The sequence below is a fragment of the Abramis brama genome (assembly GCF_963993115.1).
Source record: "Abramis brama genome assembly, chromosome: 16".
Taxonomy (NCBI): Eukaryota; Metazoa; Chordata; class Actinopteri; order Cypriniformes; family Leuciscidae; genus Abramis; species Abramis brama.
The window spans coordinates 5,615,058-5,628,566 of NC_139978.1; the positions used below are offsets into that span (position 1 = coordinate 5,615,058).

The following is a 13,509-nucleotide window of genomic DNA, read 5'->3' on the forward strand; positions in this document are numbered from 1 at the left end:
TCCTGTTGCTTCTACATGTTGTCACTTCTTCTTGAGTCTTTCCATCTTTCTGACTTCGGTTTGAACATAAAAGGCTAAAAGTTTTCGAAATTTTCAGTGCATGTGTGTGTGAGGTAAAAGGACACAAGCTGTTGTAGCTCCCCCCCCTGTGCCGGGAGCAGCAGCTCATTTGCATTTAAATGAACAGACACAAAACGGTGTGTTTTTGCTCACCCTCAAAAAGTGACAATTTTAACATGCTATATAAAAATATCTGTGGGGTGTTTTGAGCTAAAACTTCACATACACACTCTGGGGATATCAAAGACTTAATTTACATCTTGTGAAAAGGGCATTATACCACCCCTTTAATAAGACCAGGTGTTTTCAATTTCTTTTTCAAACCTTGTCCAGTTTTCTCCTATTTTGACGCAGATCAAAACTAGCATGTCATGGGGGTCAAATAGAGGAAGGAAAATATCCATGAAAAGCTAAAATATTAATATAATTGTAGATTTTAATTTGAGCCTGAATCATTCCTTCATCCTATATGACTTTTATTGTGCTTTTTTTTTTTTATATCACCTTTCATGTAGTGTGTAATATAGCTGTTTGTGAATGTAAACAGTCTGCAAAGTTTCAAAGATCAAAGTGCAGAAAACTGGAGTTATTGTCTTGCAAAAGAAAGAACTGATTCTGAACCGCCTGAAATGAGTCGTCAGTAATTCCTGTCTTACTTTCTGCATGAACCTATGGAGGTTTGTAACAAATTTGCATAATGCCAGGCTATGGTGTTCATTGGCTGCCCATGAAAGATGTCAAGTCAAGTCACCTTTATTTATATAGCGCTTTATATAATACATATTGTTTCAAAGCAGCTTTACAGTGATAAAGAGGAAAATAATGTAATTTCTTCCGATACTGCCCTCTGTAACCGGTAGGCGTGGCTTGGGAGTGTCCTCGTAGGGCATTCTGGGAGTTGTTTTCTTTCATCCACATGAGCCAAAAATACATTTTCTGGCTTTTCTCAGTCTAGAAGGCACCAACTTCTAAAATAATTTCACATTTCTACTACATAAATGACCCAATTTAAATACACATTCATCTTTCCAGCGGTGAAATATCCCTTTAATGTTCGTATCACTGTTTATCATGTGCTTAGAAAGATCCAGAGCTGAAATTCAGATATGATAATGAGTGTTTGGTTTCTGAAACGCTCTGTAAGCGTTCGACCAATCACAACATACTGGAGCATCTGACCAATCAGAGCAGAGCAGGCTCTCGGAAAGGAGGGGCTTAGAGAGACTGAATCCTTTATCAAACTGTTTCAGACACTGTGAGAAAAGAGCTGATGCTGCAACGTATATTATGAGAAGAGTAAAGTGTCTTGGATGCATGTAAACAAAATTAGGAGCCTTTAAAATGGCACAATGGGGGCACTTTAAACCAATAAGCTTTCCATTTTCAAATGTTGGTTGTTTTCAGAGCTGAACTGAGTCTGCAGCCTGTAACTGAAGGCCAGGATCAGTACGGGCGCTCCGATATTTTCACTTATAATGAGGTGATTCAGAAGCCTGGAGAGTGTCTGGTGAAGAGCTGCCATCATCATGAAGACGGCGCCCAGATGCTGAAGGTCAACATGGTTCCTCTTCCAGACGCTGTGATGTCCCACAGCACCGAGGAGGAGTTCGACAAGCCCATCGTTCTGCACCTGTGGCCCACGGTTCTCCTCCGAAACCTTCTGCCGTACCCCATCACCTTCAAGCTGAAGGTACGAGAGCTCACTGAGACAGATATGTTGTAGTTTGGCCTGTCACAGATATTATCTTTTATCACAGATTCCCACTGTAACGGTTCCATATAGTTTGTCTTGCCTATATTAGAGATATTTTAATTTATCGATCAGTTGATATTGGATAGAAATTGGCTGATATTGGATATTTTAATTGTGCATGCTAATTTTCCCTGTTTTAGCATTTATCAGGGGTGTGTTTTCCTTGCCCATATTTTAACGGATTTGCTTATTTTCCGACCTGAAAAGTACGACCCACGTGAATTGTGTAAATCAGAGAAAAAAATGGTTGGGGAGGGGGGTTACTGTATGATGATTGAAATTACGAAATGGCCTTAAAGAATTACTAAATAAACTGCAAAATGTTACGTTTTCTAATACATTTACTTCATGCGCGGATTGCGTATCTGTGGGACAGTTAGTCAGGGTTCACAGAGCCAAATGCGAGTAAAAATCTGCACTGAAACGGTGTTACTCGCCAGTTGCCGGGTAACTTTATATTTTGACAATGCATTGTTGTGAGAATGTGATATGGCTTTGTGCGATCATCAAATCGCAACGGTTGTGATAAAATTACATAAAAATATACTCCGGCCAAACGGCAACCTTCCGGTCTCTCTCTTGAATACAACACTGAAGTGACTTGAACTGCAGTTCATCGACTGGCCACTAGAGACAGGCTGCAGAAGAGAGTCAATCCCATAGACCTGCATGTTAAAATGCCCAACTTTACAGCAGAAAAAAACATGTTTACAGCCTGGAGCAAAAAGTGGTCAAAAATTTTGGTCTATATTGCTAATTTTGCCCTTCATGACGACTGTGAGGGGGGTGAATATTTTTATGACTCATCCGTTTAAATTATATTAAGCCTTAAAATTCTGCATAATTAAGGGCATGGCCACTTGAGTGACAGGTGGATTGCTGCTGATGTCACTACTAGCGTTTGTTTGCTGTCTGTTAGCGTCACGTCACCTCAGCTAATCCGCCTCTTTGACCATTTCTGTGCCCAAAAATGCTCTTAAGAAACCTATGGGTGACGTCACGGACACTACGTCCGTATTATTGTACAGTCTATGACTCTGATGCGCTGCATGTTTCAGAGTAAAGCACAACACTGTGTTCATTTTCAGTTTCTATTCACAGTGAATGCTTCTCTGCAAGTTCTCTCTGTGTTTGAGACGCTTATAGTTTGCATTTGGGAACTCAACAAAGTAATACTACTGAAAAAATACTTTCAGTTATGTAACAGGTATTAAATTCACAGTTAAATATTGTACAAAACTGTTTTGTTTTTGCAGGGCAATGGAGATTTCCCCACTACCTCACTAAAAGAGGGCCACTCCTCCCAGATCCACACAGCCATCATGGATTTCTCCTCTCTGGAGCTGAGGCTTCTGGGATACCTGCAGCAGGACTGGGAGTCCCATTACAGTCTCTGCAACGACCATGAAGAGATCAGCTTCATCAAATTCCACTCGCTGGGATCAGAAGAGGAGCCGGATGCGAGGCCGGAGTTAGACATTGCTGTCCATGTTAAGAAGGAGGAGGGTCAGGTGGTGGTGGCCATTCACTCGCCTTACTGGATGGTGAATAAGACAGGCCGACTGTTACAGTACAAGGCAGATGATATTCATCGCAAACACCCGAAGGATTACGACATGCCCCTCCTCTTCTCCTTCAAGCCACGCAACTTTCTGCAGAACAACAAGGTTGGGAAGAATGTCAAGTGAACATTCAGCTGTTTCATTGATCAGTTATCTAACTTCTCATTCTGTTGTTTTCAGATTCGCTTGATGATTTCAGAAAGTGAACTATCAGACGATTTCTCCATTGACACCGTCGGGAGTTATGGTGACGTCAAATGCAAAGGCAGACAGAAGGATTACATGGTGACCGTTCTTTCATTGAAACCATCACTTTTTAATACAGTCAAAATGAAATCAAAATTTACTTTATTTACTTCCTTAATACATGTTCCTTGTCTTACTATAGACTGTTTAAGGGAGGAGATGGACCACTTTTTAAATAATTAAAAATCACATTTTATATGCCAGCTATAGGAATGGAATCCCCACCTTTCGATTAAATCGGAGAATCACTTTTTCGATGTATTTCAATTATTGATTTTGTTTATATACACAAAAATGTGCTCGTCCATTAACCCGAAAAAAAAGTATATATATAAAAGTTAAGAGGAAAAAAACATATATATATAAAAATATATATGTACAGTGCAATGCATAAGTTAATACACCCATGCTAAAGTTGACTAAAAAGAGGAATAAAAAATCATATTTTGGAAATTGAACTTAATGCCTTAATTTAAAAAATTAGGAAAAATTCAACCTTTTAGGACACCAATTTTCTTTGTGAATGAATAATGTATCGTAAATAAATAAATGTTCTTCCTTAAAATACATGGTGCATAAGTGTGTACACCCCTATGTTAAATGCCCATAGAGGCAGGCAGATTTTTATTTTTAAGTATTTTTTTAAAATTAATTTTTAGGATACTATGCATCCTGATAAAGTTCCCTTGGCCTTTGGAATTAAAATAGCCCCACATCATCACATAGCATTCACCATACCTAGAGATTGGCATGGTTTTATTTCAGTTAGCCTAAAAGCTAGTTTGATTTGCATTGAGAGATGATCTTATGGAAAGTACCCCATGCCAATCTCTAGGTATGGTGAAGGCTATGTGATGATGTGGGGCTATTTTAATTCCAAAGGCCAAGGGAACTTTATCAAGATGCATAGTATCCTAAAAATTAATTTAAAAAAAAATACTTAAAAATAAAAATCTGCCTGCCTCTATGGGAATTTAACATAGGGGTGTACTCACTTATGCACCATGTATTTTAAGGAAGAACATTTATTTATTTACGATACATTATTCATTCACAAAGAAAATTGGTGTCCTAAAAGGTTGGATTTTTCCTATTTTTTTAAATTAAGGCATTAAGTTCAATTTCCAAAATATGATTTTTTTATTCCTCTTTTTAGTCAACTTTAGCATGGGTGTATTAACTTATGCATTGCACTGTATATGTGTGTGCGTGTATAATATATATGTATATGTATATGTATATATAATATAATATAACTTTATGGACCATTTTATTCATTTATTTTTAAGGAAAAAATTCATACAAAATTAACATGAAATCCTAATATACAGTTTTGGAGATTGATGCAGTGTATTTATTTTTAGCTAACACTAATACAATTGTTATTATTAATATATATAAAGCTGAAATCAATTTAAATATAAATATTAAAAGGAAAAACTTAAATGAATTAAAATAAAATAAGTTGAAGTTTAAATAATATTACTTTTACTAAATCTGAAATAATAAATTAAAGCTAAATAGAAATATAAAAATTATAAATAATAAAAAATATTAAAATGTAAAACTGAAAATATAAAAATAATATTCAAAATTAAAAAATGAATGAATGATATAATAGTATATAAATAATTCTAAAATACTGGATTGATCACCACCTTCACAATCTAATCAATTCCCAACGGATAGTCAAGTCCCATCCTACATTGAATCTTCTGTTTCACTCAGAAATATGTCCGTTTACAAAATGAAAATGAGTTGCAAATGCCACAGTGACTTGAGCGGAGTACTTGTTGAGTAATGTGTGGTTTGATGGTAGGTGGGAGTGAAGATCGATGCATCCAGCTTCAGTCTGACACGGTTGGTGACGTTCCTGCCTTTCTACATGCTGGTGAACAGGAGCAAGCATGTGATTCAGGTCTGCGAGGAGGGTCCCGAGCACTGGACTGAGGCACGACCCGGACAGGTCAGGAGAGAAAGCTGCTTCTAACAACAGAAATGTTAATAACTCTCTGAATTATGATATATACAGTCAAAACAAAAAATTATTCAGACACCAGATATCATTTTTGATATTTTTTTACTAGTGGGTGCAGGACACTATAGTTCATTTAAGTGAGGATATCTAAATAAAGTAAACTGAGACATATTATACCCAATAATTCTTCATACAGTGACTACCAGTAAAAATGTGGTACCAAAAATGATTCAGACACTTTGACCTGAGCATGTTTTGCTGAAGTGTTTTTTCTTTAATTGCTAATGTGACCTTTTTACACACAGACTGAACAAAATGAAGCATTGCTTGGTAATTGGTTGACCTAAATTGGTATAATCTAATTGTGTATTTAAATTTAACAGCTGACAGATATTCAACATGATTCATCTGTGAGACAGTCTAACAGAAGGACGGACAAAAAGTGAAATATCAACTGATTTGATAACTCTGAGTTCTTGTCATATATTTTTTGACCATTTAGTGAATAAACTGTGATAATGTGAGAAATGTTGAAGGTGTCTGAAAACATTTTGGTTTGACTGTATATTTATATGTATATCTGTCTGCTCCTTAGGCTGCCGTTCCATTCTGGCCAGAGAAAGACTCAAAGAAACTCAAAGTGAAAGTGGAGGGCTGTCAATCATCGCCACAAGCGTTTGACTTCCACCAACCAGAGAACTGCCTGTTGCTGCACCTGGACAAAACAGTGAGTCCGTGTTTCCCCACACAGCCTGAGATACACAAACACACTCCCCCTCAACTCATCCCTGTCTCATTCCCTCTCGACTCTAGTTGGGTGGTATTATTGTGGACGTGAACCTGACAGAACATTCGGCTGTGATCCGGTTCTCTGATTACCACGATGGTGCCGCTCCCTTCCTCCTCATCAACCACACTAAAGACCAGACGCTGCAGTTCCATCAGAGGTGAGAACCACAAACTCATCAAAGCTCAAAGCATTCCAGAGTTTAAAGGGGTGGCTTACTGCTTTTTTTCTTTGCATGATTGTGTTTATGGGGTGCAATATAACATGTCTTCGTTTTTTTTTTTTTTTTTTTAAGTCTTATTTTTCATAAATTTCACCTTTATTGTAAGCCGCTTTCTCCTCTGTCATTTGAACGACCGGTTGACTTCCTGATTCTATGAAAACACTCCCTCGGAAACAGGCAATGGGCTCAGATTGGTTAGTTGGCCGGTGTGTTGTAATTGGCTAAACTGCGTAGTGCATGTTGTCCGGAAACTTCACGCCCATTACCTTTACGGGCGAAAGTTGCATGTGCTCCGGTCAAATGTAAATATCAGACCCAGAAAGCGACAATGAAGAGAGTCAAGCAACCTCCGAAAACACGGCTCTTACAAAACGTTTCTGAATGGTAAATTTTTTATTATTATTATTCTATTCTAATGTACTATTATATATGTATTTCGATATGCTGTTACTTGAAAATACTGCTGCTTGTTAGCTTTTGAGATACGGTTTTCTCCTGATTAAACATTTAATATAACTGAATAAATGACTGAGTAATACCGTTTTTTAAAGTTATTGTTTTAACTTCATACACGTTTTTCTTATACACACAAAATAGCATCGAACTAACTGGCTATAAACAAACAGCGTTGGCATTGGTTTACGTTCTTGATCAAATCGATCGTCATAAAATATACATGGAAAATACATTTACAAAATTAGTACATAATTACAAATTCAGGTTCAAAATGTTTGTACGCGTTTGTACGTGTAAGTGGCTACTAGCCAGCGCTGGCATTTGTTTACGTCCTTGATAAAACTAAAACATTACGTCTGAAATTATACATGCAAATACATTTAAAATTATTAAGTCTTACTTACAGGTTGTGGCCCAACTGCTGTCTCTGGTTGTAAAGTTGGAACTGCTTCATGTTTTAGTAACAGTTTCTTGTTGAATCCGGCATTGAATTCGTGGAGATTCTGGAAGCTGACTTCCGTAAAATGCGCAGCACAGAGAGCTATTACGATTGAAGTTTTCAGGAACATAATCAAACATAAATTTTAGCCATTGTTGACGAACTACAGCGTCCGTATGAAGCCCGAACACAGAAGACCTGGAAGCTGGGTGAAAATAACACACTTTCGACGGCATGGCTACAGCTCTCCACTATAACTCTTCCTCTTCGACAAAGCCGCAGAAATATGGCCATGCCCCCTTTTTTGCATGGGTTAGCTACGTATAAAACCCGGGAAGTACCTCGTTGTAGTCCCATTCGAGTCGTTTTTGTAGGCATTAAACTTCCTGATTTTTAAAAGTCGATATCTCTGCTTACATTGAACTTTCAGCGCAGCAACTTTGCAGATAATGTTCATGCACCAACAGCAACATTACACACTATTTAAAATGAAAAAAGTGAAATCACAATCAACCACCCCTTTAAAGACAACATGTGGGACAACAAGAAGGATTGTCCGATGGTCTAGGGTCAGTTGTTTTTTGGCCCTCTTCGTCATGTACTGTGTGTTTATATGCCTTGCGTTTAGTTTTTATTGATGAAATGAACATTGTAATTGTGAATTCTTCTGAGTGAAATGTGTCAATTACAAAATCTAGCTGCATTTTATGCATACGTTACATATAATATAACATTATTTATGTAACACATTCACTTTATTTAATTAGTGTTGTAGATTTTTCCCTAAACCTAACTATCTGGGGCGTCTTTCTTTCCTAAACTAGCTTCCTGCACAGGAATAAATCGACAAACAGACTCAAGCAAATGTCCTTTAAATGCTTTAATCATGGCCAGGAGATCTTCCCGAGCAGTTCTCAGGGAATCTCTCCCAAGAAGCAAGGCCGGAGGATCTCAGACAAATTCCATTGAGAATCCCACCAGATAACACAGATACAACAGTTTTTATAGAATCGAGAAAACAAATAAGACTAACATGTCACCTTCAATATGATTGGTTCGATTGGTTCAAAAGCCCCAACCTTTTTCCTCTGTCACTGGCACAAGCAAACTCTGTTTTTGTGATTGCTTATCACAAGGTTTGAGAACTAGTCATCTGTCTAGTTTCACTTCCCCTATTTGTTATTTATACACACACACATACACACTCAAACTAACAAGTTTTCCCCAAAGACTTTGGAAACATTTAAAGCATATGAATGTCATTCCTGCAAGAAAAACAAATGTTAGTTGATTAATTAAAGTTGATTCATTAAAATCCATCACATTAGTTATAGGGAAAAATAACGCGTTAAAATTATGAACGCATTTAACGCCGCCCCAGACCGTAGTTCATCTTACATTATAAGTTGATTGGTGACGATGAAGCAGAGTGATGGAGCCTATATAATGCAGTTAGAATGACCCTAAAATTCAAGATATGAGTTTTTGTCTCATATTTATATCATATAATTATATAACGAGCACAATATCACATGAGTGATATTGATTTTATACAACAGTTCAATGAATAAGAAGTTAAGATTGTTACATTTCAGACACAGTATTGTCTGTTTTGTTATTGTCTCAATTTTGCCAACCAAAATATTACCTTTTAAAGCCAGAGCAGAAAAGGTGTGCGTCTCCGAGCAACACACTCGTGTTTCATTTCTGAATGAATCCGCGTTTTGAGTGAATCAATCGGGTGAACTAATGATTCAATGACTCGCTCATAAAGAGAGCCATTTACTTCATTACTGAATGAATCAGCCATTTGAACGAATCGATCTAAAAGTTTGTGTAATAAATTCTATGTTGAATCAATTAATAAATTTTTTTTTTCTTCTAAAGTTGCTTTTTGTAATGTCTACTTGATGCTTTTCTTATTTAACACAATAATGACTTTAAATCATCCTTAAATTTCTCAGCCAAATTTGACGTGCGACTAATTCGCGATTAATTAGATTAATTAATCGTCACACCGTGTTATTAATTAGATAAAAAAAATGAATCGCTTGACAGCCCTAAATACAATACAATACAATACAATACAATACAATACAATAATTCATGTAGGGGCACGGAAAAATAATGAGTTAAAATGCCATTGAATAGACTGGAGCAGCTAGTGAACCTTCAACCCAATTTTAAGCCACTTTCAAGTTTTTTATTTTTTATTTTATTTTATTATGTTTTTTGCATTTTCATACTTGTTATTGTCTTGTCTACTTTCTAGAGTTTGAATCTGTTGTTAATGCAGTGAAAATGAAACTCAAGCTTTCGTCTACTGAACGCTACAGTCTGTATGAGTGTTTGTAATGGCTTTAACTGTCTGTTTTGTTTGGTTTTATGTTTCTTTCCCTTGTAGCACCAAGAAGCAGAAATGTTCTACTTGGGTTCAGAATGAGATACTGGATATCTCTTTATCACTGGGGGAAGAGGCCGATTCCCTCTGGTACACAAACACACACATAAACACTCACACAGATAAAGTGATATTAGCTGAGACGCATGAAACTATTTCTTTTCCTTGCAATCTTACGCAGGATCTGGTGAAGGGAGACGCACGACTCCATCCTAAACACTTTGAAATGAATAAAAGTTTCTTCTTTAACTTATTTTTCTTCCACAGCTTTTCAGGTTGGAGTCTGAACTGAACCTTGCGCTAATCTTTTTTCTCTTCTGATGATTTTATTTTGTGGACAGGAAAAGGAAATTAGCCAACTTTCTTCCTGTTTCTGTGCTAACAGCTTCATTTCCATTTGCTAACAAATGAACTGTATTGTGTCTTAGTTAAATCAGAACATTTTCTGATGAGAAGTACAGAGCATGAATAATTTTCCTTTTTCCTCTCTTTGGACACTATTGTGACTTTGGCTGCTGTTAAAGGGAAGTTGAACTGCCTGTGCTGTGTATGAAGTGTAAATTACTGTTATTTCTGTGGTTTCTATATGCTATAAAGACACCTGTGAGCTCCTGGCTGCTGTGGCTGCATTGCCGTCATAATTTCAACTTTATCTCTCAAATTATAAAGTGTAGCTTGTGAAGGTGTCTCACATTCATATAGTCTACACAAACTTAAACTCTGTTGCATAAAATAATCTTTTTTGTCTTTTCTTTTTTGCAATACACACTACCGTTCAAAAGTTTGGGCTCTGTAAACGTTTTTCAGTCTCTTCTGCTCATCAAAGCTGCATTTGTTTGATTAAAAATACAGTAAAAACAGTAATATTGTGAAATATTATTACCATTTAAAATAACTCTTTTCTATTTGAATATATTTTAAACTGTAATTTATTCCTGTGATCAAAGCTGAATTTTCAGCATCATTACTTCAGTCTTTAGTCACATGATCCTTCAGAAATCATTCTAATATGATGATTTGATGTTGAAAACAGTTACAATATTTTCGTGGAAACCGTGATCATTTTTTTTATTTATTATTATTAATGGAAAGTTTATTTGAATTCATAATATTTTGTAACGTTATAAATGTCTTTACTGACACATTTAATTACTTAATTAATTTTTGCTGAATAAAAGTATGAATTTGCTATGGAAAGAAAATCATACCCCAAACTTTTTGGCGCTTGTGTGTTTTCAAGTTTCACTGTGATTTTTGTTGTTTTGTACAGAGTTTGTTGAACTTTGTTGCAATTTTTTGGATGTTTTTGTGTGATGTTTGGTCATGTGTAAGTCAGTCTGAACTTATGGTGTGATTCTGGCAGCTCTCAGACAGAAATCGATGAGCTGGGTCCAGGACAGGCCGTCTACTACACTTGGGCTGAACCCACCGGCTCAAGAATCCTGAGCTGGAAATGGGGAAAGTTCAAAGGAGAGCTGAAGAGTGAAGAGGTGAGAACTATAAAAACTAGCCGGTTTAATAATCCATTACAATATTAATAGTTTTCCCCCACACTTTATGGACTTAATCTTGCACTTGATTGAAGACGTGAAGCTGAATGTCCGTCTGGGTCTCTGTTTTCGTTTGTCCTATAGGATCAGTTGTTGGATGTGAACAAGGAGGGAAAGCTTTTCGTCATCTCATTTTATGAAGGCCTCCAGCGTGTGGCACTTTTCACCACAGAGCGGCGTGTCTACAAGAAGATTTGCGAGAGCGAGAAAATTGAGCTGGCTGAACAAGAAATCAGTATCGCGTTACAGAACATGGGCATTTCACTGGTCAACAACACCACCAGCCAAGAAGTGGCTTTCATTGGCATTACCAGGTACTGCTGGGTGTCATGTTGGCACGAAAAAGTGTTAATGTTCAGCTAAACTTAATGTTAAGCATGTTTAAGGCCCTTTCAGACCAAGAACAATAACTATAAAGATAAATATAATGATAACTAGCATCCACACCAGCCATTGTGGGGGAAAAAGTGCACTTAATTGTATTGAATGTGAACTTGTACTGTACTTCAAATCTTAAAAGTATATATTTTTTAAAACTACCTGAAGATCATATAATATTACTGAAATAAAAGGCCACTTAAGTGTACTGACTATATTTCTTAATTCTTATACACTTAAATACACTATATTAAAAAATGCAATAATTTGTAATAATGTCAAATTAAATGTTTTACTTTAAAGTACATTTAAAAATAATAATCTTTTAATGTGCTTGATTTTAATTTTAACTGCAGTGTTATTCATTATTGTTAATATATTTTAAATTGCAACTGCATTATTACAAATGTATTCTTTTGAAAAGTATACCAAAGTGTACTTCTTTTTTGCAAAGTAATGCACAATACTATTTTGTTTATTATAAGCGCTCTGCAATTTTGTCTGTGTTTTTATCAGCTCATCAAATGTTTTTTTCTGAAAGTGATTTTAACGATATTTTTCCTCTGTGCTTTTATCGTTATAGTTGTGGTGTGGGCTCTGCTATTCTCATAGAATTAGAACAATTATTAAAACTTTATATTTGCTGTTTTACTTATTGTCCTTGGTGTAAACATCCCTTTAAAATGGTGTTGGTAAGAGAAAAAGATAATTTGCTTATAGAAATGGATCAAGTTAACTTAATGTGTGTGTGTGTTGGTCAGTTCTGATGTGGTGTGGGAAACAAAGCCTAAGAAGCGGAGCCGATGGAAGGTTTTGAGTGTTAAAGAGGCTACGATGTTGGAGCAGCACTATAGAGATTATATGGAGAGCGGTCCAGTGGACAGCACCATCATTGACCTACAGAACGACTACCAGGTTAGCGCATATAGGAGCCAATTTACAGCTCTACAGGCAAGACGTCTTATTAACAGATGTCATCATTAGAATTAACCTGAGTGTTTTTGTTACTGTACCTTTAAGGCTTCTGCATGTAAACGACCCCTGTTGTGATTGGATCCTTTTTTAGTGGTCGACCGATACATCACCAAGGCTGAAATGTATCGGCCACTATTTGGCATGTTTTAAATCAGGGTCAATATGTTTGTTTTTTTCAGTTTGGCCACACTAAAAGTGCTGGAAGTGGGGTTTTAGCACATTTGAAAAAAAAACAAGAAAAAAAAACTATAGTATTAATGATTACATTTATTTATTTAGCAGACATTTTTATCCAAAGTGACTAACAAAGAGGGAAAAAAGCTAAGCAATTTATCCAACAAAGGGCAATAATAGACAAATTCAAATTAATTTTTTTTTTGAAGATGAAGATGTGTGTTAGTGTTCATGGGTCAAGTGTTCTTTAGCCATGTTTTTTATTTTATTTCAAGAAACCGCTAAAGACACCGCTGCTCGGGTGGATTTAGGCAGGTCATTCCACCAGCAGGGAAAAGTAAAGGTAAATGTCCGCGATAGTGACTTGTGCCTTTTTGGGATGGCACCACAATATGGCGTTCACCCGCAGAACTCAAGCTTCTGGAGGGCACATAGGTCTGAAGTAGTGAGTTTAGGTACAGGGGTGCAGAGCCATTGATTGTTCTGTAGGCAAGTGTCAATACCTTGAATTTATTATAAGCAGCAAC

The 13,509-nt window shown here is 36.4% G+C and overlaps 1 protein-coding gene across 4 annotated transcripts in view; it reads left to right on the plus strand.

Annotated features, from left to right (window-relative positions):
- Positions 1-13,509, plus strand: part of vps13a (vacuolar protein sorting 13 homolog A) — an 82,832-nt gene that overhangs the window by 43,617 nt on the left and 25,706 nt on the right. For 3 of the 4 annotated variants that reach the window (XM_084138333.1, XM_084138334.1, XM_084138335.1), the window contains 10 exons: positions 1,465-1,750; positions 3,070-3,480; positions 3,556-3,660; positions 5,441-5,587; positions 6,195-6,326; positions 6,413-6,546; positions 9,909-9,995; positions 11,269-11,395; positions 11,540-11,769; positions 12,595-12,748. In XM_084138333.1, the coding sequence (XP_083994459.1) occupies positions 1,465-1,750; positions 3,070-3,480; positions 3,556-3,660; positions 5,441-5,587; positions 6,195-6,326; positions 6,413-6,546; positions 9,909-9,995; positions 11,269-11,395; positions 11,540-11,769; positions 12,595-12,748 (1,813 nt within the window). The remainder of the gene's footprint in view (positions 1-1,464; positions 1,751-3,069; positions 3,481-3,555; positions 3,661-5,440; positions 5,588-6,194; positions 6,327-6,412; positions 6,547-9,908; positions 9,996-11,268; positions 11,396-11,539; positions 11,770-12,594; positions 12,749-13,509) is intronic. The other variant, XM_084138336.1, reaches the window with a different exon arrangement.